The 27,009-nt window shown below is 40.0% G+C and overlaps 3 protein-coding genes across 3 annotated transcripts; all 3 read left to right on the top strand.

Annotated features, from left to right (window-relative positions):
- Positions 1 to 26,683, top strand: LOC121375152 (leukocyte elastase inhibitor-like). Its single transcript, XM_041502422.1, has 2 exons — positions 1 to 105; positions 24,506 to 26,683. Exon 2 carries the CDS (start codon positions 24,645 to 24,647, stop codon positions 25,881 to 25,883), a length of 1,239 nt encoding a protein of 412 aa, XP_041358356.1. The 5' UTR covers positions 1 to 105; positions 24,506 to 24,644; the 3' UTR covers positions 25,884 to 26,683.
- On the top strand, positions 8,094 to 12,047 carry LOC121375174 (leukocyte elastase inhibitor-like). Its single transcript, XM_041502461.1, has 2 exons — positions 8,094 to 8,628; positions 10,241 to 12,047. The coding sequence occupies exon 2, from the start codon at positions 10,257 to 10,259 to the stop codon at positions 11,400 to 11,402; it is 1,146 nt and encodes a 381-aa protein (XP_041358395.1). The 5' UTR covers positions 8,094 to 8,628; positions 10,241 to 10,256; the 3' UTR covers positions 11,403 to 12,047.
- LOC121381370 (serpin B6-like) lies at positions 16,176 to 18,377 on the top strand. Its single transcript, XM_041510693.1, is given in 3 exon segments — positions 16,176 to 16,318; positions 16,541 to 16,564; positions 16,566 to 18,377. Coding segments are annotated over 3 exon segments (873 nt in total). The 3' UTR covers positions 17,272 to 18,377.
- Positions 26,684 to 27,009: the final 326 nt, after the last annotated feature.

The following is a 27,009-nucleotide window of genomic DNA, read 5'->3' as shown; positions in this document are numbered from 1 at the left end:
CGACGTTGTCTGGCCCGGTAAGTGTTTACATAAAGAGCAGTAAGGGAGAGAGACTGAGAGAGAGAGGAAGTAAAGAAGGAAAACGTCGATTTCGGATATTTACTGGTAAGTCTCAACGGGCTTTCTTACTAAAAAAAACTCCTCTCTAACTTCACCTCTCTTTTAACAGCAGATCCTATACTATTATCTTAACATCAGACTTCATTTTACTAAACAGAAGTATACAGAGAACATTCATTCATTTACGCACGTAGTCATTTTTATTTGGAGGTGTGTTTCGCGGCTTTCTGGGTCAACGCGTACATATATTGCGGAATAATTGCTATCGTTGTACCGCTAAAATAACTGACTGACACCACGCTCTTTTCGTATATACGCCCCCCCCCCCCCCCTTTCAGAATGATAGGGCTGGAGGGAGAGTGTTAGGCCTACTTGGTGATAGTCCGCAGGGACGTAGAAAACTATTGACTAAATATGCGCCCTGCACTAACTTGGTAGTAGCCCGCTTGACAGATGCTGTCGGTTGCAGGATCAAACGCCCTGCCCTCTCGGGTCCGTAGTGACGATATCGTGGCTGGGGGGGTGGTGTCGGGGAAGGGTGGATGGAGGTCAACATCTTTTGACTTTTAGAGGATGGGTTGTAGTTCATTAAAGTAAACCTCGATTGATGTTTATTTTAATGAACTTGGTGGTGGCGGTGCTGATGGAGCGGGAGGGGGGGGGGGCGCACAAACAAGATGTTCATATTTATTTATAGTATTATATAGAGTAGGACAGTAAGGTACATTTTCATCTTTCAAAAAGGTGGGGAAGGGGGAGGGGTGTATAGACAGGTTCCACCTTGTTCCTACAGGCCTGCCTCTATGGACTAGGATCCCCCCCCCCCCCTCATCCCGACCAATGTCCCACAAATGTCTGCAACATGTATGTAGTTATCCTACTATTGAAAAGTGAATATAAAGAAACCCACCCTTGTTTGTCTGGTAGGAGTAATGATAATCTATGTGATGACAGATTTCCCCCTCCTCCATTTCTCTGTCCCTCTCTCTCTGTCCTTCTCGCTCTGTCCCTCTCTCTCTCTCTCTCTCCCCTCTCACTCTCTCTCTCTCTCTCTCTCTCTCTCTCTCTCTCTCTCTCTCTCTCTCTCTCTCTCTCTCTCTCTGCCAAATGTTGGAATAGACACCAAAGAGTCATAGTTTTAAATGTGCTGAGGTGAAACATTCTTGTGCTATTTATTAGTTGGCCGTTAACTGGTATGCATTTACTTTTATATATCCCATCATCAACTTATGGGTTATATGTTGATGGGATATATAACAGTTCAGTATCATCTTCATCAATGACTGTAATGTACAGGTATATATATATATGTGTTTCTCGTCCTAATGATTTTACTAGGTGAAACTGGATTTATTTACATATCTCCAACTGTTTATTTATATCTATCCAGGTGTTAATAAATAAATCTTGAGCTGTTTATTTTTTAAAATCTCAAGCTGTCTATTTATAAATCTCCAGCTGTGTATTTATAAGTCTCCAGGTGTTTATAAAAAAAAATTCAGTTGCTTTTAAATCTCAAGCTGTTTATAAATTCCCAGCTGTTTATTTATAAAAATTTTTTTATAGCTGTTTATATATAAATTCCCAAATTTGATCAATCTTCAGCTGTTTATTTATAAATATCTAGCTGTTTGTTTATAAATCTCCAGCTGTCAGGGTACCCACGTGATAGGGAAAACAGGGGAAAAGTGTTTTTAAAAATTCCCTACAGGGAAAATTCAGGGAATTTGAAATTTTGGTCTGATTCAGAGAAAATACAGGGAATTTTATTTGGGTGTAATGAAATCTGGAAAAATATCTGGGAATTTTGTTGAGTTCTATATTGTATATACATGGATATGTATAAAAAAATCATGTAACAATATAATAAACCTAAGATATTGGTGTTTTGGATTCCTTTGTCTTTTTCATGAGGGTATTAAATGATAGTTACTGGTGATATCTAGTGTATGTTTCAAAAACTATCTATTTTTGTTTATTGAGAAATCATCTGCAGTGCTTCTGCCAGAGGGTAAAATGGGTATGGCACCATACCCATTTATATATATATATATTATTTTTATTATTATTATTTATATTTATATCTTTTTTTTAAGTAAAATTTTTGGCAAAATTAATTAATCTTATCAATACTGTATAATTTTCTTAACCCTACCCCAAAACATAACCTTTCTGGGAGGGGGGGGGGTGTCCCCCATACCCCCTGTTGACTGTGGTTGCAGTCATTTGCATAGTGCCATACCCTATCGGCCTTGGTGGCGTCATGGTTAGGCCATCGGTCTACAGGCTGGTAGATACTGGGTTCGAATCCCAGTCGAGGCTAATCGGAAAGAGTAGCCCATGTAGTGGCGATAGTGGGTTTCCTCTCAAAATCTGTGTGGTCCTTAACCATATGTCTGATGCCATATAACCGTAAATAAAATGTGTTGAGTGTGTCGTTAAATAAAACATTTCTTTTTTTAGTGCCATACCCAAAAGTTTCTTTTTGGCAGAGACACTGATCTGGTCACTATATCAAATTGTACCGCCAATATTATTTATGATTGCTGTACTAGTACAAATTTAAACAGGTAGAAGGTTATACCAGATGTAATCTATACACAAGTATTGTTATATTTGTAAACCATAATCTTTATATTCAGCATGTAGCTTTTACATGTAGATATAGTGCTACATAATGCCTAATGTTTTTGCCAAGGACTACAATGAACATTTGTAGGTTTTTTGGCTGGATAATATTAACAGTAATTAGAATACTGGGAAAAAATAATAATGAGTTGAAATGTACACACATGTATATATATATATATATATATATATATATATATATATATATATATATATATATATATATTATCACAATATGTTGTTATTTGGACTATTGGGGTAGCAGAAGGTCCTTGTATACAATGAAAAATCATGGATATCGGACTAGAGACTGTGGCCCCTGTACTGGAGATTGTGTCACACACACACACACACACACACACAATGGTAACACACACACACACACACACACACACAATGGTCACACACACACACACACAATGGTCACACACAATGGTCACACACACGCACACACACACAATGGTCACACACGCACACACACACAATGGTCACACACGCACACACACACAGTGGTCACACACACACACACACACAATGGTCACACACACAATGATCACACACACACACGCACACACACACAATGGTCACACACACACAGAATGGTCACGCACACACAATGGTCACACACACACAGAATGGTCACACACACAATGGTCACACACACACACACACACACACACAATGGTCACACACACACACACACACACAATGGTCACACACACGCACACGCACACACAATGGTCACACACACACAATAGTCACACACACACATACACACACACAATGGTCACACACACACACACACACAATGGTTACACACACACACACACACACATACAATGGTCACACACACACACAGACAGACACACACACAGACACAATCACCCACACACACACACACACTCACAGACATACACATACAATGGTCACACACACACACACACATACACACACAATGGTCACACACACCCCTCACTAGATATCGTTCCTACGTGCCTGTATAGGTGAACATCCACCTCGCAGGACAATACATGCTTCCTAACTGAAACTGGTTTAAGTTCTTCGTTCAGGTGTCCTGTCGTTAAATGGGCTGTGTGTTGCTGCTCTTGTCACGTGTCCTGTCGTTAAATGGGCTGTGTGTTGCTGCTCTTGTCACGTGTCCTGTCGTTAAATGGGCTGTGTTGCTGCTCTTGTCATGTGTCCTGTCGTTAAGTAGGCTGTGTGCTGCTGCTCTTGTCAAGTGTCCTGTCTTTAAGTGGGCTGTGTGCTGCTGCTCTTGTCACGTGTCCTGTCGTTAAATGGGCTGTGTGCTGCTGCTCTTGTCACGTGTCCTGTCGTTAAGTGGGCTTTGTGCTGCTGCTCTTGTCACGTGTCCTGTCGTTAAATGGGCTGTGTGCTGCTGCTCTTGTCACGTGTCCTGTCGTTAAATGGGCTGTGTGCTGCTGCTCTTGTCACATGTCCTGTCGTTAAATGGGCTGTGTGCTGCTGCTCTTGTCACGTGGACTGAGAGGAAAATGTTTAGTAAAGGAACACTTGCTATTGTACCGGCCTCGGTGGCGTCGTGGTTAGGCCATCGGTCTACAGGCTGGTAGGTACTGGGTTCGGATCCCAGTCGAGGCAAGGGATTTTTAATCCAGATACCGACTCCAAACCCTGAGTGAGTGCTCCGCAAGGCTCAATGGGTAGGTGTAAACCATTTGCACTGACCAGTGATCCATAATTGGTTCAACAAAGGCCATGGTTTGTGCTATCCTGCCTGTGGGAAGCGCAAATAAAAGATCCCTTGCTGCTAATCGGAAAGAGTAGCCCATGTAGTGGCGACAGCAGGTTTTCTCTCCAAATCTGTGTGGTCCTTAACCATATGTCTGACGCCATATAACCGTAAATAAAATGTGTTGAGTGCATTGTTAAATAAAACATTTCTTTCTTTCATTTGCTATTGTACAAACAACCAAATTAATTCAAGTCTAGAGTGGTCATATCTCATATTACAAATTACAGGGCTTGAATGAACTAGGACAAAAATATGGCCTGCTGTTTATTATTACTTTTTGTTTTAAATATCAGGCCAAAAGATTTTTATGACTTGCTGGATATATATATTGACTGTTTATGTTGCTATGATCGCTTACCTCTCCCCACTAGTATACTTCAGAGTGAATAGTGACTTTTTGTAAAAGACGAAACCTGAATGATAGGCTCAGGCCACCAACTGTCCCGGCAGAGTTGGCCAACTCGCCGATCTCTCTCGGCATGTACGACTGTCCAGTTGCTAGTCAGACTCTGAGTGCTCTTACATCATGATTCTCATCCTACGACCTATTAGTTGTTAATCTGAGCGCACCAGTTGTAAGTCGGGAGTTGGCCAACTTCGTCATGACTGTTGATAGTCTGAGACTAGCATAACGTACACGTTATACTTTCTTATTCAGAATATCAGTGTCTGTTCAGCTGTTCAAGCTTCAGTTTATTTCATTTTATATATCTATATTTATCTATCTATCTATCTATCTATCTATCTATCTATCTATCTATCTATCTATATATATATATATATATATATATATATACATATTCATGTGTACGACATTATTGGGAGGTAAAATCTAGTTTTCTCCATTACAAACAGGATGATCTTGTATACACAGACACTAATATTCTAATGAAGGAAATCTATTTTGTCTATAATTCTTGTCCTTACAAAGGCTACGGTACATTATTCATAACGTGATTATTAAAATGGCAGCAAACTCTGTTACTCAAGGAAGCCTCGTTAGAATTAAGCGTGCAAGTGTTCTGTCCTTAACTATAGAACCTGTATAAATAAGTAACCATACAGTTGACAGACCAGTCCACTTCGTGTTATCAACAAGTCGGCTATACAAATCACGAACAACTAAGGTAAGGTCAAGAACGTTATGTCCTGTTGTGTCGTAAATTATCGTAAATAAACGTCAATACGATCGTTTTATTTATATAACAAAGATACTTATTGATGGGATTTTCTAAAAATAAATCCAAGTACTCTTTCTAAAAGGCGTACCTGACGTCACTGATTCTGGAATGTTGTTAGGGAGAAGAGGCGGATCTGGGGAGGGGGCAGGGTCCCCGGGCCCGGGCCCCTCCCCCTCCCCCCGCCCTTCCTAAATTTTGCGACAGTTATAATTTTATTACATATTAATTAAAAACAGTTTACGATCCTCCTCCAAACTTCCCCCAAAGTTCCCTTGGCATTCCGCCTCATGCTATTGAGGCCCCCCTAAATGGATTTTCTGTATCCGCCACTGGGGATAGTCCCAAATCAACAGTCAAATACGAGTACTGGTATGTTTGAATCCGTATAATCTTTCTACAAGTTGAGATCTCCCCCCCCCCCCCCCTCTCTCTCTCTCTCTCTCTCTCTCTCTCTCTCTCTCTCTCTCTCTCTCTCTCTCCAAGAATCGAAATAACTACGTTCTCACACACCAAACATAGTTGAAGTATAAAAATGTGCTGTGGTGTCGTTAAACATATTTTTATCCTGTTGACCAAGTATCGAAATAACCTTCAGTTCAACACCAAATGGCTGTAGTGTAAAATGTCCTATGGTGTCGTTAAACATATACTCTTCAAAAGAAGAAACGCAAAACCACATTGTCGTAACATTTGGAGAATTGATTTAATTATTGAATGGTGAGTCCGATAATTACCAAATGTTGCAGGATTGTTCACAATTCACTCTAGTCCATTGTGAGTAAGTGATAGGACACACCACCAAGGTCAAGGTCATCTGGAGTCAATACCGGGTGTGGCCTCCGCGTGTGTTGACAACTGCCTGGCACCGCCTGCCCATTGAAGCAACCAGAGTACGGATGACGTCCCGGGGGATGGTGGCCCACTCGGCCTGCAAGGCTGCTGCCAGCTCGGGCAGGGTCTGGGGCTGTGGTTGTCGCTGTCGGAGGCGTCGGTCCAACTCGTCCCATAGATGCTCAATTGGGTTCAAATCCGGTGATATCGATGGCCAAGGAAGGACATTAATGTTGTTGTTCTGTAGGAAAGCCGTTGTGAGACGTGCTGTGTGAGGCCTGGCGTTGTCATGTTGGAACACTGCGTTGGCGTTGGTCATAACTGGAACGATGTGTGGCCGGAGGATCTGGTCAATGTAGCCCTGTGCATTCAGGTTGCCCTGCACGTGGACCAGGTCAGTTCTGCCAGTGTGTGAGATGGCTGCCCACACCATGACACTACCCCCGCCGAATCTGTCCACTTCCTGCACGCAGTTTGCCGCATAACGTTCACCACGACGCCTATACACGCGACATCTTCCATCATGACGTCGGAGCAGAAATCGGGACTCGTCACTGAACCACACCTGTCTCCATCGCAGTTGAGGACATTGTCGATGAATCTGGCACCACTGCAGTCGGAGTCGACGGTGTTGTGGTGTTAAGATGACACCTCGAACTGGACGTCTGGCACGAATTCCTACCTCACGTAGGCGGTTCCGTACGGTCTGGTCGGATATCCTGCGCAAACCTGGTATTGCTGCGGCTGTGGAGGTGGCAGCAGTCAATCGTTCCCGAAGGTGGCGTACCCGGATGTAGCGGTCCTGCCCGGGGGTAGTGACCCGTGGTCGACCGGATCTAGGGAGGTCACGTGTTGATCCATGTTGCTGGTAACGGTCCCACAGTCTGGAGATGGTGCTTGGGGACACATGGAATGCCCTGGCAACGGCCGTTCTGGATTCGCCTGCGTCTAGTCGGCCGATGGCATTGTTTCTCTGCGGTTCACTGAGACGTGGCATGTCCTGGATTGTCAACTGTCGGCCAGATACAGAGGCCAGGCAAGCGAACACCCTGCACTTTTATACTGTCGGTGTTCATGTTGCACGTGCAGACAACGCACGTGCAGTGGTGACATGGTTTGCACGTGGCTGCGTTTTTGCGAATATTCACATTTTGGAACTTTATTGTACAGTAGCTGCGTTTTATCGAATGTAACCGTGGGAATGTGTTTGGGACATGCAATGACCTTATATTCACAAAGCATGAACCGGTAGGAAACATAAAATCGGAGTTATAACCCATTTGTACCCTTTTGCGTTTCTTTTTTTGAAGAGTATATATATCTCCTGGGAAGGGGGGCCCGCTGTTATTTGTGCTACAGGCCCCGCAGATCCTTAAACAGGCTCTGGTAGTGATTCGTTTGCAACCATATATAGCTGTTTGGTAGTAATGCTAATATTAATAAATGTGGTTTTCCAGATTCGGGCATTTGGGTTTAGTTCGGAGGAAAGCCAGTGCGCGCCCCCCCCCCCCCCCCCCCCCCGTAGAAAACTGGTAGCCCGTACGCCTGTGATATTGATTTCTGTCACATGGATAACAAATTCTGTGAAAATTACCATATAGTATGTCGGCTATAGTTTACATACAATGTGTTGAGGTGTCACTGAACCAATATTCTTTTCTGTCGCCGTTAGTCCAGCAATCGTGTGTGGAACGCTTCCGTTTACGAGACCGAGGTATTGATTTTTGTCAGATGGAGAACAAATTCCATCAGGTTATGTCCTGATTGAACGAATAGTTGCCCGATATTGCGACTGGCCAGGCGGGAACGGTAGAACGCTGTGCACTGAGACGCTGTCAGTGGCAAGGAGTACTCGCTGCACGGACATCAAGTTTGAGGCTGTTGAATACACGGGCAACCAGGACGATCTAATGCAAGCAGGACGATCTAATGCAAGCAGATTTCCCGTGGGTTTGTTCGAGTGTGGAACTACAAAGATTGTTATGTATATGCTGTAGTCGTATTTGAGGCTGTTCAATACACGGGCAACCAGGACGATCTAGGGCAAGCAGGACGATCTAGGGCAAGCAGATTTCCCGTGGGTATGTTCGAGAGTGGAACTACAGAGATTGTTATGTATATGATGTAGTCGTACTATCAGGTAAAGGAAAGAGAGTGAGTTTAATAGTGTTCCAGCATTTTCCTTATCAGTGATTGAGCAAGATTTATGTCTCATTTACATTGGATGTGGCGTTTTATTATCGTTTCAACCGGTGCACCACAACTGGTCACCCCTGCGCGTGCTATAACCTCACCGTGGTGCAGGGGTGTAACATTGCAAGGTTCTTTACACTGTTTTTATTTAAATCTTGAATTGTTATATTGATGTTGATCATCACTTTATTTGTTTGCATTACCATAGTTTGACACCGAATAGCCGATGTATTTTTCGTGCTGGGGTGTCGTTAAACATTCATTCATTCATTCACAACTGGTCAGGTTTGTTTTGTTTAATGACACCACTAGAGCACATTGGTTTATTGGTCATCGGCTATTGGATGTCATTTTGACACAGTCATAGACAGGAAACCCGATACTTTTTTCCATTAGCAAGGGATCTTTTGTATGCATCATCCCATAGACAGGATAGCACAAACCACGGCCTTTGATATACCAGACATGGTGCACTGGCTGGAACGAGAAAAGTGCCGTGTTTTATAGTCTTCCAGCATATTCGTTATCAGTGATTGAGTAAGATAATAGATCATTTACATTGGATGTGGCACTTTTTCTCGTTCCAACCAGTGCACCTCAACTGGCCAAAGGCCGTGGTATGTGCTTTCATGTCTGTGGGAAAGTGCAAATAAAAGATCCCTTGCTGCATTAGGAAAAATGTGGCGGGTTTCCTCTGATGACTACGTGTCAGAATTAAAAAAAAAATTGACATCCAATAGCGAATGATTAATTAATCAATGTTCTCTAGTGGTGGAGCGTGCGTGCATTGCGGCTACAAATATTGAAATACACCGTTTTATTATCCATTTAATTTACTATAGTAATAAAGACCATTCTGACCGTACAATAAAAAAAAAAAAAATCTTCAACAGCACATGTGTAATATAAAATATTGCATGCGTAGTTTACGTGTTTAATCATATTATCATATGTTATTATTTCATACTCCTGTAAACCATCTTATCATGTTTGTACTATTTATTATGTATGTTCCTCTAACTCCGTTGTGGAACGGCCTGAGTGTAATAAAGTTCTGTTCTGTTCTGTTCATCGAATGACGTCATGTTTCTAGCCCTAGTGAGCACTCAGTTTTATATTTAAACTGCAGCATCGATTGATAGTATTTTCGATATATAATCCTCTCTCTCTCTCTCTCTCTCTCTCTCTCTCTCTCTCTCTCTCTCTCTCTCTCTCTCTCTCTCTCACCCGTTGGTAAAACACTTTTAGAGAGGTTATATTCTGTACTATTTTAAAAAGGACCATGAAAAAGTCCATTTTTGTTGTTGTTTCTGTGAATTGTGGTATAGTTGTCTCTCTATCAGTTTATCTGTCTCTAGCAGGTATTTCTCTCAATCTTGCTATCTAGCTATCACTCGTTCACTCTCAGTCCTTGAGCACATGGACAAAATACAGAATGAAAGAGAATAATGAACCATCTATAACTGCACACCTTTCTCTGGCACTACTAGCTTTAGCAGAGTCAATATCGTGCTGACGTGAGACTTGTTAATACTGACGACCGTGTTTATATCGTGATCCTTGTCTTTGGCAGAATCTGGTGACTGGCAATGGCGGCTGCACATTTTAGTGACGAGGAACTCATCTCACAACTGGCTAATGCCAACACCCAATTCGCTCTAGACTTGTACAAGAAGGTTGCCAACACAGCGGACAACATCTTCCTGTCACCTATCAGCATCTCGGCTGCCCTGGCTATGACTCGACTCGGGGCCAGAGGGAACACAGAGTCTGAGATGGATCAGGTAATGAAGTGGACAAAGTTTGGTGATAAGGTCCACGATGCTTTTGAGGACTACCTCAAAGTCCTGAATGCAGCTGAAGTCAGCTACACTCTAACCATGGCCAACAGAATATTTGTCTACAACAAACTGAAACTTTTGGATGAATTTGTTACGAAAACAGGTAAACATTATAAGGCTGATGCAGTTGTTGCTGATTTTGTTGGAAAACCACTTGAAGAAAAGAAAAGGATAAATGAATGGGTGGAAAAACAAACCAACGGGAAGATTAAGGACGTGATTTCTGACATTGATCCTCTCACAAGGCTGATTTTGATCAACGCGATCTACTTCAAAGGAACCTGGAAACAACAGTTTGATCCCAGAGACACAGTGAAGGGGACTTTCAAAATGCTGTCTGGTAAAACCACCAAGGTTGACATGATGATTTTGATGAAGTCTTTTCTCATGGAACGTAATGACGGCCTCAAATGTCAAGTGCTGGAACTGCCCTATCTACAAGAAGATATCAGCATGTTCATTCTTCTACCCTTTGAAGCTGATGGGCTAACATTCCTAGAGGAAAAACTCAAATCAGACACACTCAACAATGCCTTGCGTCTCAAACGGAGAGGATTAATCGACATCACACTACCGAAATTTGTTCTGGAGTCCGATTTTGCTCTGCAGAATGTCCTGCCCTCCCTGGGAATGGTTGATGCGTTTGATGTGAAAACTGCTGATTTTTCTGGCATGACTGGTTCTGCCGATCTCTACATCTCGCAGGTCATACACAAGACGTTTCTGGAGGTCAATGAAGAGGGGAGTGAAGCTGCTGCAGCTACGGCCGTCATTTTGCAGATGAGGTCCATGCCAATAACTCAGCCATTCGTAGCTGACCACCCATTCTTGTTCGTCATCCGTGACAACAGGGCAGACATGATCTTGTTCATAGGCAAATTGGGAAAACCATAAGAGGTCGTCACAGGCCCAGAAGTACCACACCACCGTGGATGTTGTAAAGTAGCATATATATAAAATTTTCTTAGAATTTGTTAGTGAAGGATTTGTATATCTTACGGAACATTGAATTCTACCTCTTAAGATTATTGATTAATCAGACAACCTCTTGTGATCAGAAATTGTAATGATGACGTTTCATAGAGCCAAATATATAAGTACCGTTGGCTAATATATCAACTGTCAATACAGCTGCTTATTTAACGAGACGTTAGTATTGATTTATTGTTTTAATTAACTGAAATTTGCTCAGGTTTTAAAATCTGTATTTCATGCTTGGATGAGGGACCGCCTGCACTGGCATATTTATAAAGTCTTGTGATATTGTTGATTAGATGTGTGTTAACCCTTTATTGTCCTATTAAATTTTTATCAAAAGTAATTTAGATTCTATCTTGTTATTATATACTTGTTAAGAGTTAAATGCTAGTAATTTCTTGTATGAGACAACATTTACTGTGATTTGCATTTAAAATGTGCTGCCAGGTGCGATATTCATATTGACATTATAACAGCAAACAGAACGAGGAAAAAACGTTAAGCTAAGGCACCTATGTAGAAACATTGATTTATACTGGCCAATAAAAGCATTAAATATCATTTGTGTGTGTTCATAATACATGTGTGATTGTTTATAACTTTATTGATTTATGTTTGTATTATAACATCAAATAGTGTCTCATGTTAGTTGGGTTTTATGGGGGATGGGAAACTTGGACCTAGAATACCGACCTCAATGGTGTAGTGACCGGTCTCGGTGGCGTCGTGGCAGGCCATCGGTCTACAGGCTGGGAGGTACTGGGTTCGGATCCCAGTCGAGGTATGGGATTTTTAATCCAGATACCGACTCCAAACCCTGAGTGAGTGCTCCGCAAGGCTCAATGGGTAGGTGTAAACCACTTGCACCGACCAGTGATCCATAACTGGTTCAACAAAGGCCATGGTTTGTGCTATCCTGCCTGTGGGAAGCGCAAATAAAAGATCCCTTGCTGCCAATCGGAAGAGTAGCCCATGTAGTGGCGACAGCGGGTTTCCTCTCAAAATCTGTGTGGTCCTGAACCATATGTCTGACGCCATATAACCGTAAGTAAAATGTGTTGAGTGCGTCGTTAAATAAAACAATTCTTTCTTTCTTTCTGTCTCTCTGTCACTCTCTGTCTGTCTCTGTCTCTCTCTGTGTGTGTCTTTCTCTCTCTCTGTCTGTCTGTCTGTGTATCTGTCTCTGTGTCTCTGTCTCTCTTTCTCTCTCTCTCTTTCACATAAAACACTTCTTTCTTTCTTTCAATGGTGTAGTGGTTAAGCCATCAGATTTTAGCCTGCAAGATAATGGGTTCGTGTCACACCTAAGGCAATGGGAGACTTTTTCTTATTATTTCAGTACCAGCTCCAACCCAGAGTGAATGCACCTTTCGACTCACTGGAAAAGTATATGATCACATACACCAAGTTTCACCACATTTAATTCATTATCGATGCTATTATAGGTGTGTCTCCTGAGTGTATGACCCTACAAGGGTGATGATTACCCGGCATACATAGCAGGTTCCATGTACACCAGTCTCGAGTGACGCAGCGATAGATTAATTAACAGCACGCGTGGAACACAGACATGTGAAGTCCCATACCGAAATGGAAATACATTGTACTGTGGATTCTGCATGCATTCCTCTCATTATTATCATCTAATTGTTTGTCATGTTTTTTTTTAATCTCTGTGTTATACCTTTGTGGTATATTAAAAAGAGTGCTGGGATGTCGTTAAACATTCATTCGTTCATTCATTCATTCATTCATGCATTCATCCATTCATTTATTCTTTAACAAGAAGTCCTCTTATCCTTCATTAATCTGCATAATCATTCACCTTTACAAATTTGCATATTAATAATTTATCTTGCATAATAATGAGGCACTGACCAATAAGAAGAGCTTGAGCCTGCACTTGCTTTACTAACGTCACTAATGAAAACACAAACAGAGAACTGAAGGCACATGAAATTGTTCAGTGTGTCCCAGTTTGTCGTTTGCCTTACATCCAAAGACAAGTCATTTGGTAAAATAAATATTGAGCTGGAACCAGTACCCAGAAAATGTACTGAATGCCAAATAAGAGTTAAAAAATAAATAATTTCAAAAAGCTACTCATTTGTTAAAGACTGCTCGTGGATATTTAGGGGGGGGGGGGGGGGGGGGGAGGAGGTGGGGACTACTTCTCGATATGTTATTCCAGCTGCTTATTCACACATGACGTGTAGTTACTAGTACCTGTTTGTGTTCAAGCTATTTAACATTATATGTCATTTCGTGTGTGTCTGTGTGTCTCTTTGTCTGTCTGTCTGTCTGTCTGTCTGTCTCTCTCTCTCTACTCCTCTCTCTCTCCTCTACCTCTCTCTTTCTCTTTCTCTTGTGTGTGTATTATCTCTCCCTCTCCCTCTCTCTCTCCCTCTTTCTCTCTCTCTCTCCTCTCTCTCTCGTACCTCCTTTTTGTTTTCAACCTCATTTAATAGTATGTATTCGCTAATTCCCATATTTCCTGCCGTGTTCCTCTCTATCTCGTCTAGGTATGGTGCGTGTCTCTCCTCTCTCTCTAGCTCTCTCTGTCTCTCCCTCTCTCTCTCTCCCTCTCTCTTTCTCCTCTCTCTCCTCTCCCTCGTTTCTCTCCTCACCTAGTTAATAATTTTTATAGCTAATTCCATATTTCTTTTCTGGTTGTTGTGTCCTTTTAAAAAATCTCTTCCTCTGAGTGGGTATGTCTGTCTCCCTGTCCCACTTGTCTTTTCCCTCTCCTGTATCCTCTTTCTCCTTCTCCTCTTCTTTTCCCCTTCCCCTCTCTCTCCTCTTCGCTCTCCTCCCCTCCTCTCTCTCCTCCTTTTTCTTTCTCTCTCTTTGCTCCCCCTCTCTCTCCTACGTACCTGTTTTGTGTTTCAACCTATTTTTTCACGTATGTATGCTATCCCTATTTTAGTCCTGTGGTGTGTCTCTAATCTCTAGGTAATGTTGCGTGTCCTCTTCTCGTCTCTCTCTTTCTCTCTGTCCTCCTCTCTCCCTCTTCGCTTTCCTCTCTCTCTCTCTCTCCTCACCTAATTTAATATTATTTCATGCTATTCCATATTTGGTATGTGTGTGTCTTTATCTCTAGGTATGTGGCGGTTTCTGTTCTCCTTCTCTGTCCTCTGTCTCCTTGTCCCTCTCCTCCTCCTCCTCTCTCTCTCTCTCCTCTCTCCCACCCACCGCCCGAATCTCTCTTCTCTCTCTCTCTCTCTCTTCTCATCTCAGTCCTCTCTCCTCTCCTCTCTCTCTCTCTGATGTGTGGTGATTAGGCCCTACGGGGTCTACGATGCTGGTGTGTCACTAATTCGACATCACCAGTCGAGCCATGGGAATTTTTTATCCAATACCGACTCCAACCCTGAGTGAGTGCTCCGCAAGGCTCCAATGGGTAGGTGTAACCACTGACACCGACCATTGAAATCCATAACTGGTTCCACAAAGGCCATGGTTTGTGTCTATCCTGCATGTTGGGAAGGGCAAATAAAAGATCCTTTGCTGCTACATCAGGAAAGAGTAAGCCCCATGTAGTGGCGACAGCGGGTTTCCTCTCAAAATCTGTGTGGTCCCTTAACCAGATGTCTGCACGCCCTATAACCGTAAATTAAAATGTTTTGATGCGTCCGTTAACTAAAACATTTCTTTCTTTTTCTCCCTGTGGTTTTGTGTGTATGTGTGTGCGCGCGCGTGTGTCTCACCTTGTTACTATCTTATTTTAACTAGGTAAAATACCAATAATAAGATTAACCTTTAGTTACCTTAGACTTGTGACCTTTTTCATTTAGTAAACCATTGCAACCCTTAGAGAATTCTTAGAGTATCCGTAGAATTAGTAGTAAGTAAATGGCAGCAATGTCTTTCCCTTCACTCGTTGTAACTTATCACTTGAACATATAGATGGATCACATTTCATAATCATAATATAGAGAATATTTCATGTTTTGGGTGTCAAATATGGATTTAATTCTCCTTGAGTGAAGTTTTGCCATCATATCTCACGATCGCGCAAGTGATATAAATGGCAAACTACATGAGATGAGTTCTAAATCATATTTTGAACAAAAAACCATGAAATTTTCTATTTATTATATAACTTTTTGGCAATTTACCTTTATTTTTTTAAAGTGCCACAGCAAAATAGTTTCTGGCTTTCTTACACTGAAGATAACACTTTCTAAGTGATTGAGAACACATTTTTAGAGTGAAATAGTGTAAATTTTCCCTCTAAAGTGTGTTATCGGGGGGGGGGCGGGGAGGGCACTGAGTACCTGATAACTTTTATTTCATCAATATTTTAAGATATTTCACTAAATGTTTAACCCCCCCCCCCCCTAACAACCAAATATTAGTACACCAGGCCTGCAAGTGATCTATTTACTATACCATATTTTCATCTGACCATTAATAAACCTTGATATATTTTTTTTACTGCTCTTACCCTTCTGATGTTCCGGTCACAAGATATAGGCTTTTGGACAACTATTCAAGATACACCTATATCTATTTAATAACTGCAACACTTGTCCTTAAGCAGCTTATATTGAGTTGAGGTTTGTTTATTACTGTTGCATGTTTGCTTACATCGTAATCACATTTTCCTTGGTAAAATCTGTTGACTTGCAATGGCATATGCAGAATTTTACTGACAAGATTACCTCTTTCAAATCGCCTTTGCCAGCAATGAGTTTTGCTGGCGACCTTTACAAAATGTTGCCAAAAGCAGCGGACAACATCTTTCCTGCTCACCTATCGGCCATCTCGGCTGCCCTTGGCCCTAGGACTCGACTCGGGGCCAGAGGGAACAGAGTCCGGAGATGGCCCAGGTGGAATGAAGTGGACAGTTTGGTGATACGGTCCACGATGCTTTTGAGGCCTAACCTCAAATTCCTGAATGCAGCTGGAGCCCAACTACACTCTAACTATGGCCAACAGAGATATTGGCTATAACAACTGAAACTTTTGGATGAATTTGTTACGAAAACGGTAAAACATTATAAGGCTGAATGCAGTTTGTTGCTGATTTTTGCTGGAAAACCCCTTGACAGAAAAAAAGGATAAATTAATGGGTGGAAAAAACCAAACCAACGGGAAGATTAAGGACGTGATTTCTGATATTGATCCTCTCACAAGGCTGATTTTGATCAACGCGATCTACTTCAAAGGAACCTGGAAACAACAGTTTGATCCCAGAGACACAGCGAAGGGAATTTTCACAATGTCCTCGGGTGACACCATCCAGGTTGATATGATGAGAATGGAAAATCTATTTCTCATGGACCGCAATGAAAGCCTCAAATGTCAAGTGCTGGAACTGCCCTATCTAAAAGGACACATCAGCATGTTAATTTTTCTACCCTTTGAAGCTGATGGGCTGACATTCCTAGAGGAAAAACTCAATTATGACACACTCAACAATGCCTTCTATCTCAAACCACGACAAGTCGACGTTACACTACCGAAATTTGTCATGGACTCCACTTTTGCATTAGACAAAGTCCTGCCGTTCCTGGGAATGGTTGATGCATTTGATGCGAAAACTGCTGATTTTTCTGGCATGTCTGCTTCTGCTGATCTGTACATCTCACAGTTCGTACACAAGACGTTTTTAGATGTCAACGAAAAAGGGACTGAAGCTTCTGCAGCTACATATGCATGCGTGTGCTTAGGTTCCAAACCGATATCTCGACCATTTGTGGCTGACCACCCATTCCTGTTCGTTATCCGTGACAAGAGCGTGAACATGATCCTATTCATAGGCAAACTGGAAAAACCATAAACTATCATTACATACTCTGAAGTCGCACACTACCGAGGATTTCTTAAAGTAGAACATCACAATGTACTTTTTTTTTTTTTATACTTTTCTTTGCATTTGTGAGTGAGTGATTATTATCTTTATCTCGCGGACTATTGAATTCTAACCCTGAGATTGTTGATTTTAATCAGAAAACCTCTTGTAACCACAAACTGAAATAATAGTCAATTATGTAGCAGTGTTTCTGCCAGAAAGAAATGTTTGGGTATGGATGCTATGAAATTGAATATTTACAATGTGTATACTGAATGTGATAGGGGGTAAAGGGGTCTCCCCTAGAAAGAAAATGGGTTAGGGTTAAGAAAATCATACATTAATAATAAAGGGTCATTAATTTTGTCAAAAGGTCAACTTTAAAAATAAAAAAATCTGTAAATAATTTGGGTATGGCGCCATACCCATTTCACCCTCTGCTAAACCCCGTGTAGGTACCGTCGGTTAACAGTTGTCAGTACAGTTGCTTAGTAACAAGACGTTAGTTATTGATTTACTTTCATGATTAACTGAATTTTGCTTAGATTTATATTCCATATTTTGAACTTGTGCATACTTTTTCATTTCTTTGGTGAAATTCGAGCACATTTATTAATTTTTCATCGTTTACAACTGTGGTGGCAGTACTCATGGCGGGTGCCACTGGTGGGGCAGGATATGCTCGCATTTCGCGAACACCTGACATCATCACTGTTACGACAGTGATTCACGAGTGCATGTCGTCACAGCTGTACATATTCTAATGCACTGTGTCCGGTGCTAATCTCGATTTAGTAAACTAGTCTTAGAGTGGCAGTCATGTTTGAGACAGTGCAAGGACAAAATCTCCAATAAAGGATCTTCTTGGCAGTGGCTGTCCTCCTATAGACGAGGGACTAGGTAGAGATGCATGGAGTCGACCACTGTTTTGCCAAATGCTCATTTGTCTCTGCACTGTGCAGAGATACGACACTGATGATGTATTACATTGTTGTGTCATTCAGATTTATATCTAAACATTTTTTTTCAACAGTACCCGTAATGTCTTGTGATATAGCTGTCTATGCTAGAGATCGTTAATTAAATATGTGCTACCCCCCCCCCCCCCCCCCCCCCCCCCCCCCCCCCCCCCCCCCCCCCCCGGGATTATTAATGTTTTTGGTTATTTTTCTTTGCGGCCAGTGCACAGCAACTGGCATGTGCTATCCTGTCTGCGGGATGGTGCATATAAAGGATCTCTTGCTAATAATGAAAAAAGTATAGCGGGTTTCTTCTTCGACTCAAAATGACCATATGTTTGACATCCAATAGTCGATTATTAATAAATCAGTGTGCTCTAGTGGTGTCGTTAAACAAAACAAACAACTTTTGACTTAGTAATTTGGACTATTATCTTGTTATTTTATACTTGTTAGGGTTAGTTGCTAGTAATTGTTGTATGTCACAACAGCACTTTGATTATGCTTTCAAAGTGTGCTGCCAAGTACGATATTGATCTTCACATTATATTAGCAGAAAGAATGAGGAACAAAGCATTGAGGCACTGAAGTGGAAACGTATTGATTTATACTGGCCATTACATATGTATGTGTATTCATGTATGGATATCTATATACATGTGTTGTATGTATGTCGAGGTTGACTGTTACGTACATAGATATTAACGCACTGGCGCTGGGGATAATTAAATCCTTTCTGGCCTCACAAATTGTCCGATACCGTTGCTGGTACTGGAACCTATGGCACCGAATCGCCTGCAAATTGCTGACTAACCACGATGCGTTCTGAGCTATCCAGGCATCCATATGTATGTGTGTGTGTGCGCGCGCGCGCGCGTCCCGTGATTCGACGCACTTGTTATTTTGCTTAGGAAGTTGTCATGCTGTCGGTGTTTTTAACGAATTAAAGTTCAATTTCTTTTTCAATGGTTAATCAAGTTTCAATATATTTATTGTTAAGAGTGCAATTAAAATTAGAATTATCAATAATTATATCATAATTTCAAAATAAATCATCCATCTGTATTCGTGTATATAAACGCTAAGTAGGTCAGTCTTAATGATACTAACAATGTTAAAACAAGTTTAAAAAACCCCCACCTTTCCCGCAGTTTTAAAATTATAGTAAACAGTATTTTTTTTTTTCGGTTATTTTTGCTGAAAAGGAAAACACCGACAAATGCAAACAAAACAAAAGTTTTGCACCTTACAGTTCCCAAATGTCGCATTGTTACAAAAAAAAAAAAAATGAAAGCGAAATAAGATCCACGTGTGTGCACGAGAGAAAAAAAAAATCAATGTAGGCATCTTAGCCATGCATAACAATGAACATGTATGCATCTGCAGTACTGTGCCACTCACGAAAACGATTTCGAAACTGATCATGAGATGGGTCATGTGTGATCGTTCATTTTCATATTTAAACTGTTTAACAAGACAAAACAGAAAAGTGATAAAATAATCCTGGGACAATAGTGTAGCGTTTATGGGCTACAAAGTGAGGTCATGGGCGGTCTATAAATAGCGCGGTCACCGATCCACATCTACTGCGCCGAAACACCGGACATGCAAATCGTTTTGGATACAAGGCGGTGTCTACATTTTTGCACACTTTTAAAATGTTTATTTTCTACAGACATAAAACAATTTGTAATGTATATCTCAGTTTATGCACTGCTTCATTGATGAGAGACACATTTTATTAAGTATTTCACAGTGTTCACATAGAAAATGGTCTTTGAATGCTTAGGTGCGCTGATACACCTGACAGCACTGTATATATATAATTAGCTTACGATGATTTTACGATTTGCTTGCATAATTATGTTTAAATTATTCGTTATGCTTGTGTATTCACGTGAATGTGCTTTATTATTTACGTGTAAAATTATTAACACATTTCCACCAACTTTAATATGAATCTACAGTCTTTAAATGAGATTGAATTATTCGACTTACTGGTTTTGCTTTCACAAAATGTACCAAAAAGGTCATAAATACTGAAAATGCACCCATTTGCAATGCCTTCACATGTTATTATTATGTGATTGTAAACATGACCGCGCACAGTAATTTGACGTCACTAACCAATAAACCCGTCTACACTTAAAAGACAAATATATTTCTTAGAACTGTAGTATCTTTTTTTTTTTAAATATGAGCACATAGACGAGTTATCAGTTGTTATGAAATTTATGTCCCGGGTGAAATAATCTTCATTTGTCACGAGCTTTACCGAGTGTTAAATGATAATTATTCCACGGAGGATGTGAATTTGATAATAAATGGAAGCGAGTTTGATATTATATTTATTACCTCAGCTATCTTTCCTCTAGTGGTCTTTTAGTTTCGATATAGACCCATCTACTAGTATGCTGTAAGTCCCTTTGCACACTATTCCGAGTATTGCTATAACTTTTTATTTTAATAACGTTCACGGATAATATTTAAAAAAAAAGTTCTGTTTATTATGTTTAAAAAAAAAATGTATATTGAATTTTATTAAAATAACATTTTGTTACAAACTGAACAATGATAATTGAGATGTAAATCATACTAAATGTAAACGTTTTAAACTATGTAACGCCATTTTGGTTTGTGCCAGATTGTGATGACGTCATATTTAGTACCGACAACGTCATTGGTTTGTAAGCGCAAAATCGTCCAATAGCATTGTATGTTACACCAATGCAGAATATGTTTTACTAGAAATTATGAAACATATGTTCCCCGTTATGAGAAACCGCTGGGGCAATCTGATTAAAAGTAGCTCTACTGGTCTACCAGTAGATCTAACAGCATTGCGTGGACTCCCGTGTCCATGTGATATTTCATCTATAAATAACAATTTAAATATCGACCAATTACACTTCGCCTTTTATAGCGTTATTCGGGTGCATACAAATTCTAAAAATATCCGGCGATTATTTATGCAATAGGCGAACTTGTTGGTCTATTTCATCATTAAAAAAACAGGGGGAAAAGTGCAGTAATAAATTAGTACTGTTTAATACTAGTACAAACAGATTTTATGGCTATACCATCACGTTTTTTGTTTTTTTTCGTCTTGAAATGAATTTTATATAAATTTTTAAATTGAAATTAGTTTCCGGCATACTTCGTAATTCACCCGAATCATTTCGTATACCCTCGGCATAATCCCGAATGTTTTAAAATTCTTTTCAAATCACTGGCATGATTTTGTAAGTACGGTTTTGATTGGTCGAATGAAAGGTCAACTGGACATGAGCAGCAACGGGTTGCTGTTAGATCCACAGGTAATAGTAATTAACCAGTGGAGCTAATTTTAATTAGATTGCTGCTGGGGTAGCTAAAAAAAAAAAAAAAAAAAAAAGTATTGTGCGAAACCTTACACGATGTATCAATTACTTAACTAAACTAGTGAATGAGTGGTAAATAAATGGCGGCGAGTCATGGATGTGTAACTGTTTTCCTTTACTGTTTAACTTAGACTGAACCTCAAGATTGATCACAAATTAATATAACATATATATTTTCACCATGCTAGATGGAAACTACATTGGGTGGACAACTGAATTTAAACTACTTGGAATTAAATTCACAGTCATGTTAGAACATATCGGTGAACTCAATTATGACCCTAAACTGTTGGAAATGCAAAAGTTAATGGTATTACTAAACCCAAACGAAAAAATAATAACATCTGAATACATTATTTAAAAAATGTATTTGGGAGAATAAACCACAAAAGATAAAGCAAACTTTAATAACACAAGACTACAAAAATGGGGGTATAAAAATTATAAATATAGATAATTTTCCTATAGCTTTAAAATGTGTATGGGTTCGAAGATTGTTGTATTAAAACTAAAAATGGATAACCCTATTTAAATCATTTACAGATATATCCACAAAGGATTTAATCTTATAGGGGGATACTTTTATTGTTCGTAAAACATTGCACATGAAAAATATGTTTTGGAAAGATACTCTGGAAAGTTGGGCAGAAATACAACAAAAACAAAATCCGAATAATGTAGAAGACATACTTGAAACAAATAAAAGTAAAATATTAATAGATCATAAACTAGTTTTGTATAAAACCTATATTGGTAAAGGGATTATTTTTTATAAACGATTTATTAGACGAAAATGGATATATATATATATATATATATATATATGTTACCAGTTTGTTGAAAAATACCATATAGCTACAAATGTTATCAACTATGCATCATTAACAAATGCTGTCAAATCATTTATATATATATATATATAAATTAGATTAAAAGACGATCATTTTAACACAGTGAAAAATCCTATATACCCTTTAAAACTGCAACTATTATTAAAAAGTAAAAAAAAAAAAAAAGGTTGCAGAAATATGTATGATATTTCAGTATGTAAAGCCAAACGCACACATAAAATATAGTAATGAAGGCTTCTTATTTGAACAAACTGATTGGGAAAAATATTATGTTTTACCATTTCGATGTGTGAAAGATTCTAGCCTTCGATGGTTTCAATATAGGTTTAGTTTGCTTCTTTTTGTATCATTAGTGCAGTAAAGAGTATAAAAGGCATCTCATGTTAGTGTGATTTTCTTTGAAGTAAAGTGTAAAACTCGAAATCTATCTGAATAAGGATTTGGCGTTTGTATTGTATTTTCACTCATTGTGTTTTTGCCTTTCTCTCATTGTGTTTTTGCCTTTCACTCATTGGGTTTTTGCCTTTCTCTCATTGTGTTTTTGCCTTTCTCTCATTGCGTTTTTGCCTTTCACTCAGTGTGTTTTTGCCTTTCTCTCTTTGGGTTTTTGCCTTTCTCTCATTGGGTTTTTGCCTTTCAATCACTGGGTTTTTGCCTTTCTCTCATTGGGTTTTTGTCTTTCTATCCAGTGCCCCTCGACTGGGATATCAAGGCCAGTGGTATGTCCATTTCTGTACATTGATACAAAAAATAAAACAGTTTGTTTTGTTTAACGAGGGGGCGGGACGGCTTACCAGTGGTAAAGCGCTTGCTTGATGTGTGGTCGGTCTAGGATTGATCCCCGTCGGTGGTCCTATTGGGCTATTTCTCGTTCCAGCAAGTGCACCCACGACTGGTATATCAAAGGCCGTGGTATATGCTATCCTGTCTGTGGGATTGTGCATATAAAAGATCCCTTGCTGCTAATGTTCTCTAGTGGTGCTGTTAGTGCTGTTAAACAAAAGCAAACTATTAAACCTTAGCGATACCACTAGAACACATTGATTTATTAATCATCGGCTATTTGGATGTCAAACATTTGGTCATTTTGATAGTCTTAGATAGGAAACCCGCTACATGTTTGCTTCAGTAACAGTCAAATCAGTCCTAATTTCAACAAAATAAACCAACGAAAACAGGCCAGCCAGTGCACCACGACTGGTATATCAAAAGCTGTGGTATGTACTATCCTGTCTGTCGGATGGTGCATATTAAAGATCCTTTGCCACTAATGATAAAAAATATAGCGGGTTTCCTCTCTAAGACTATATGTCAAAATTACCAAATGTTTTGACATCCAATAGCCGATGATTAATAAATCAATGTGTTCTAGTGGTATCGTTAAACAAAACAAACTAACGTTATCCGTGATAACAGAGCAGGCATGATTCTATTTATAGGCAAATTGCGAAAACCATCAACCGTCATCACAGACTCGGGGAGTAAGACCACCAAATCATATCCCACAGACGACAATAATAGCATGTTGCTAAAACTCCTACACGCAGTGTATAAATCGACATAAACACCACGGATAAATCAATGTACTTTAGTGGCGTTAGATTGCATCAAAGTCGAGGCGATTAACGTTGTGCCAAAAAAAATCACGCCCATATTAAGTACACACATGCTGACCTCAAAATATTTCACCTCAAAACTACTGAAATGTTATGTTTAATTAGATTACAATAACTTGAAATGCATTTCTGAATATTGACAACTCGACAGCAGCTGTTAATGACGGTACTGAACTAAAGCAACCTTCCTGAACTCGGACAAGCCAAAAAAGTCCGTATTGTGTCCAACTTAGCGAGCTCTAAAGCTCTAAGTCGTGTCTTAAACAAACCAAAGTTTAACTTTTCCCCTCTCTTTCACTACTGAATGTCAAATCCTCCGTATGTTAGACACCAAATAACCATACTTTAAAATGTGCTGCGATGGTGTTAACCCAATAATCCATTCCTTTCTAATACAGTGTCTGTGTAATTTACAGAATGTGAGACCAGTCGTAGAGGGGGGAAGAATAGCAAAGAAGAATTATTCTCCAAAGCCTGTTGTTGACGTCCCATAAGCTTTGAAGAGACTGCAGTCCTTATGAGCAAGCGATTGGGATATCTAATAGTGTTATAATAATGACCTTGTGTTCGTATATCGTTATATTTGTATTTCACCACCTTTCGCCTACTGCAATGGCTGACAAGTTTTTCCAAGACGATGCATCAATCTCTCAACTGGCTAATGCCAACACCCAGTTTACTCTAGACTTGTACAAGAAGGTTGCCAACTCCGCTGACAACATCTTCCTGTCACCTATCAGCATCTCGGCTGCCCTGGCTATGACTCGACTCGGGGCCAGAGGGAACACAGAGTCTGAGATGGACCAGGTGATGAAGTGGACAACGTTTGGTGACAAGGTCCACGATGCTTTTGAGGACTACCTCAAAGTCCTCAATGCAGCTGAATCCAGCTACACTCTAACCATCGCCAACAGAATATTTGTCTACAACAAACTGAAACTTTTGGATGAATTTGTTAGGAAAACAGGTAAACATTACAAGTCTCATACTGTTCTTGCTGATTTTGCTGGAAATCCAGATGGAGAGAAGAAAGTCATTAATGAATGGGTGGAAAAACAGACCAACGGCAAAATAAGGGACATAATTCCAGGTAGCATCGACCCTTTGACAAGACTGATTTTGGTAAACGCAATCTATTTCAAGGGGAAATGGGAACAGAAGTTTGACCCTGTCGATACGGTTAGAGAGAGCTTCAAAACGTCTTCTGGCGCTGATGTCATTGTTGACATGATGAAGATGGTAAAGAAGTTTAGAATTGGTCGCAGTGAAAAACTCCAGTGCCAAGTGCTTGAGCTGCCTTATGTCCAGAAGGACATCAGCATGTTCATACTCCTGCCGTTCGAACGTGATGCCGTGTCACGCCTGGAGCACAACCTTAACAACGAGAACCTCAAGGCAGCTTTGTCGGAAATATGGAAAGAAACTGTGGACATTACACTACCCAAATTCGTCCTTGAATCGAATTTTGCATTGGAGAAAATTCTGCCTTCTATGGGAATGGTCGATGCGTTTGATAGGAGCAGAGCTAACTTTTCTGGAATGGCTGGGTCCACGGATCTCTATATTTCACACATCACACACAAGGCGTTCTTAGACGTGAATGAAGAGGGCAGTGAAGCAGCCGCAGCTACTGGTGTTCGAATCCAGACGCGATCTTTACCCATCATCCACCCCTTTATCGCTGACCACCCGTTCGTGTTCCTCGTCCGCGATAACAGAGCTGACATCATTCTCTTCGTGGGCAAGCTGGGACATCCACCAGCAGTTCCCGTGGGTCTGAAACAGGAACTCTAGTTTAATATTAAACATAAAAGGATGCGTCCGAGTCTGAAACTCACAGGGCAAAAATATTTCTTTGCATGATAAGATACAGATAATTTTAAGGGTGTTTCGTCAACAGGATCTGTAGTTAATGCATTTACATGGGCGCGTTTGAGTCTAAAAATTACAGGACAAAGATATTTCTTTGAATGAAAAGATACAAATAATTTTTAGAGTATTTTTTTTTTTAACATGATCTATAGTTAATGGCGCATTTAAGTCTGAAATTCACGGAACAAAGATATTTCTTTCAATAATAGGACGTAGAAGAGTGTTTTTAATGGGAACTCTGGGTAATGAACTTACATAGGTGCGTCTCAGACTGAGTCTGAAATTCACAGGACAAAGATATTTCTTTGCATGATAAGATACAGATAATTTTAAGGGTGTTTTAACGGGATCTGTAGTTAATGTATTTACAAGGGCGCGTTTGAGTCTGAAATTCACAGGACAGAGATATTTATTTACGTGATAAGATATAGATCAAAGAATGTTTTGACAATTTAACTTACAAATGCGCGTCTGAGACTGAGTCTGAAATTCACAGGACAAAGCTATTTGTTTACGTGATAAGATCTAGATCAAAGAATGTTTTGACTATTTAACTTACAAAGGCGCGTCTGAGACTGAGTAAAATTCACAGCACAAAGATATTTATTTACATAGTAAGATCTAGCTCATTTAAAAAGTGTTTTTAACAGAAAGTATAGTTCTGAGAATGAGTCTACAATTCACGGATCAAGTTTTATGTTGCCAATAATGATAACCATGCATACGCATGCCTCTGTTGTTGTTGGTGGTGGTGGTGGTTGTCGTCGTCGTCGTCGTCGTCGTCGTGGTGGTGCTGGTGGTGTGTGTTTGTCTGTGTGTGTGTGTGTGTGTGTGTGTGTGTGTGTGCGTGTTTTGGATATTTGTTGGGGTTTTTTGGTCAACATTTGAAGAGTGTTTTACAAACTTCTTTAAGTCCACGAGCTCCTTGTAAAAAAAATTTTAAATGACGATTTATGTTAGATATAAGGATAACCTTGCATATATATACCCAACAGGTTGTTATTCAACTATATAAGGGGTTTTAATCCTTTCGGGGATACTCAATATG

This window comes from Gigantopelta aegis, chromosome 1 (genome assembly GCF_016097555.1).
Source record: "Gigantopelta aegis isolate Gae_Host chromosome 1, Gae_host_genome, whole genome shotgun sequence".
Lineage (NCBI taxonomy): Eukaryota > Metazoa > Mollusca > Gastropoda > Neomphalida > Peltospiridae > Gigantopelta > Gigantopelta aegis.
Note: the sequence above shows the minus strand (reverse complement) of the source record. Positions and strands in the feature narration are given on the sequence as shown.

Coding starts and splice junctions, on each gene's coding strand:
- LOC121375152 (XM_041502422.1), top strand. CDS start 24,645: ATGACCTTGTGTTCGTATATCGTTATATTTGTATTTCACCACCTTTCG.
- LOC121375174 (XM_041502461.1), top strand. CDS start 10,257: ATGGCGGCTGCACATTTTAGTGACGAGGAACTCATCTCACAACTGGCT.